General features: G+C 35.9%; 1 protein-coding gene across 1 annotated transcript; it reads left to right on the forward strand.

Annotated features, from left to right (window-relative positions):
• The first annotated feature begins 616 nt into the window (after positions 1-616).
• LOC123257771 lies at positions 617-3,129 on the forward strand. The gene is made up of 3 exons (XM_044717750.1): positions 617-955; positions 1,055-2,291; positions 2,937-3,129. Exons 2-3 carry the CDS (start codon positions 1,279-1,281, stop codon positions 3,127-3,129), a joined length of 1,206 nt encoding a protein of 401 aa, XP_044573685.1. The 5' UTR covers positions 617-955; positions 1,055-1,278.
• The last annotated feature ends 369 nt before the right edge of the window (positions 3,130-3,498 follow it).

Here is a 3,498-nt window from a genome sequence, read left to right on the forward strand (position 1 = left end):
CTTCAACTTGATAGCAGCATCACTAAGTTGTGTAGAAGAAATTGTGGCATACCCATCGAAAGTTGGAGAAGCAATCGACTCATGTCCACTGAATGTTGAAGAAGCAATGTCAGATGAGCATTGAATGAGATAACCATTATTATTGCCTAGGGTCTCAGTAAGACGCACACTGCTAATTGCTGCAGTTGTCGCAGTTGCCGTGGAGAATACTGTGTTACTTGTAGCACTAGTAAATGTTACCGTTGTTGTCACTGTGCTGATGTTCTGGGTCTTAGAGCTCTGTGAGCGTTGAGCAATGATGATTTCTTCCCTGATCTCCGAGGGTGTTTTTCTAGCAACATGGTACATTTTCGTAATTAGTTTGCTTATTGCTAAGCTGAGAGTGAGAATAATGTCCATCCATTTACAATAGGCAAGAGTTTGCTTAGATCCTTTAAGACTTTTTCTGCGCTGTCTTTATTACCCCTCGTGTGCAGCCACGCACCACGTGAGGGGTGATGTATTGCCCAATGCACAATGGGTAAAAAATCCGATTTTGGTGCATAAACCTATTTTTTTTCCTAATTAATTTTTATGAATGACCCATACTAATCGAATCTAGATATCTTCATTTGAAAAAACCCGCTTTCAAAACATTTTTGGTGGCAACCCTGTAGTGTTGCCACTCAAACAAATTTAGCTGCTTGAGAGACCCTGCAATGTTGTTAAATTGGCGCGAAAAACTGGTAAACTTTGAGTGCTTGCTGCTTTGTGTGAAAAAAAAGTTTTAAAAATCTAAAAATGGAAATTCCTTGCGAAGGTAATTATTAATGCAAATTAGCTTAAACATTTGTTGTTATATGTCTTGTTGTCCAACTGTGAACTGTTTTATATGTGTATCTTTTTAGATTTGAACTAACAATTGTGTTTGTGTTTTGTGGAGAATAACTTATTAATGGCACAGCCTTGCAAAAGAGTAAGAACGAGAAATTAACTACAAAAGTGTCCTTGTTGTCATACAATTAACCATTTTTGCTCCTTTTTGCTCCTTTTTGGTAAACTTGCGTTTATCCAGGCACATATGTGTTTGGTCACGGGGCTCTTCTTGCAATTTGGGAAAGCAACAAACGCTCGCGAGAAGCCTTGGAGACTTACATATTCGACAAATTGAATGACGATCATCAAATCGAAACAATAAACCAAAAAATATCAAATAAAATTACTAACTTTATTAATTACATTAATAAACATTTGCCACGATGCTGCCGAAACATAAAGCGATTTAGACAAAAACACGCCATGTGGCTAGCCGGCAATATGACTATACGACTTTTTGATATAAATGAATCCCCACAGAAGAAAGGTGGTCGTCCGAAATTGACATATGAAGCTGCTGGTAAACGACTCAAAATAAAGCTGGCATCTGAACTTGCGATAGAAAATCAAAATTCAACCCCTTTGTTACTACACGCTGCTAACATTTCTGCCAGAAAATCAACTGAAAATGAAGTTATAAAAAAATCTGATAGAACTGGATTGCTGGCTCCGAGTCCAATTACTCCTGAAAAGGCATTCGCTTTTTTTATGGAAAATGGGTTTACTAAGCAGCAATACATAAATGTAAAACAACTTAGTAAACAACATGGCTGCGACATTTACCCCTCTTATTCGAAAATAGCCGAGGAGAAATTAAAATGTAGACCTGCTGGAATAGAATGCACCGAAAATGAAGCAAAAGTTTCCATGCAAAACTTATTGAACCATACCGCTTCAAGAATATTACTGATGCAAAAGGAAGTTTGTGAAATACTTTCAGATGTTACTCAGTGTACTCTTATTTTTAGCTATGGGTTTGATGGGTCTACTGGTCACAGTTTATACAAACAAAAATTAAGCATCGCAGAGTCTCAATCTTTAGATGATTCTCTATTTGTTACATCAATTATTCCCATAAAAATGATAGATCAAAAACAAAGAGTCATTTGGTTAAATAAATCGCCTCAGTCCATACGATTTTGCCGTCCTCTAAAAATAGCATACTTAAAGGAAACAACGTCTCTTATATTAGAAGAAAAAGAAAACTTGGACAATCAGATTAAAAACCTGGATTTATACGTGCATGCTTTTCAATCGAATGCAATTTTTGTAAAATTCGATGGGCACCTAACACTTATAGACGGCAAGGTCTTAAATATATTAACAGGAACAAATTCCTGCCAGTCGTGTCCAATGTGTGGGGCAAAGCCCACCCAGCTTCTTACTACAATTGATTTTTATTCCAAAATATTTGTTATGAAGCCACATACGGATCAGTATGGATTAAGTTCCCTTCATGCATGGATTCGCTTTTTTGAATTCTTGCTTAAAATATCATACAGAATTGAGCTTAGAAAGTGGCATGTTAAGGGAAATGACAAAATCGAATTGGAGGCACGAAAATATAAAGTTCAAGCAGCGTTTTGGAAAGATATGGGGCTTCATGTGGACAAGCCGAGACAAAATGGCAGTGGCAATACAAATGACGGAAATACGGCGAGGCGGGCATTCTCCAACCCAAAATTATTGTCCTCTATACTAGGAATAGATCACAATTTGATTCAGCGCCTACATATAATTTTGATAGCCATAAATTGTCATTACCCTATAAATTCAGAAAAGTTCAAATTATTCTGTTTTGAAACTTTTACTATATATAGGAGCAATTATTTTTGGTACCCCATGTCGCCAACAGTACACAAAATTTTAGTACATGGATACATTATCATTGAAAAATCAATTGTTCCTGTTGGCTCCTTAGCAGAAAGTGCATCAGAAGCAAGACACAAGCTTTTCAAGGCTGACCGGCAAAATCATGCCAGAAAATGTAGCCGGATTGACAATATGTCAGATGTCTTTCACAGAGCTATGGATTCGTCTGATCCTTTACTGTCTAGTTCTTGGTTCACAAAAACCAACAGGATGCCTCTGCCAGCAGAGGTTGTCGATCTTTTGGATTCGCCAATCATATCCCCAGGTGTTGGCCACAAAAACGGAAGTACATCCCAAAACTCGTGCGCAGAAGACACAGATGAAGAAAATGGCAACGATGATGTAAGTGACACTTTTGAAATCGAATTAGAGGAAGAGGTACCAGACGATATTGAAAACTAAAACACAAGGAAAAGAGTAAGTTAAAATTTTTAAGTTATTAAAAAAATGTTATCCAATTTTTTTTCAGTGTTTGTAAAATTTAACAATAGATTCTAAATACGTAACAGATTTTAATTTTATTTTTCTATAATGTAATACCAAATGTGATTCAAATTATAATTTGTAACAATTTCTTAAATAAAAGTGAATTTTTAACCACTGAGCGGTACGCAAATTAAAAAAAAAACAAAAACCAAAATTTTGTTTTAGTTAAAATAATACAACAAAAAAAGTTTCAAGTCAATATCTTATAAACTAGAGTTTATGCACCAAAAACGGGATTTTTGCCCACAGTGCAATGGGCAAAAATGCAGTTTTTTCGCACTACAG

This window comes from Drosophila ananassae (genome assembly GCF_017639315.1).
Source record: "Drosophila ananassae strain 14024-0371.13 chromosome 4 unlocalized genomic scaffold, ASM1763931v2 tig00000061, whole genome shotgun sequence".
NCBI lineage: Eukaryota > Metazoa > Arthropoda > Insecta > Diptera > Drosophilidae > Drosophila > Drosophila ananassae.

Excerpts from the sequence above, each read along its gene's own strand:
- LOC123257771 (XM_044717750.1), top strand. The coding sequence starts at position 1,279 with ATGTGGCTAGCCGGCAATATGACTATACGACTTTTTGATATAAATGAA. Across the intron at positions 2,292-2,936 it reads ATGAAGCCACATACGGATCA|GATGCCTCTGCCAGCAGAGG; the intron begins GTATGGATTAAG and ends AAAAACCAACAG.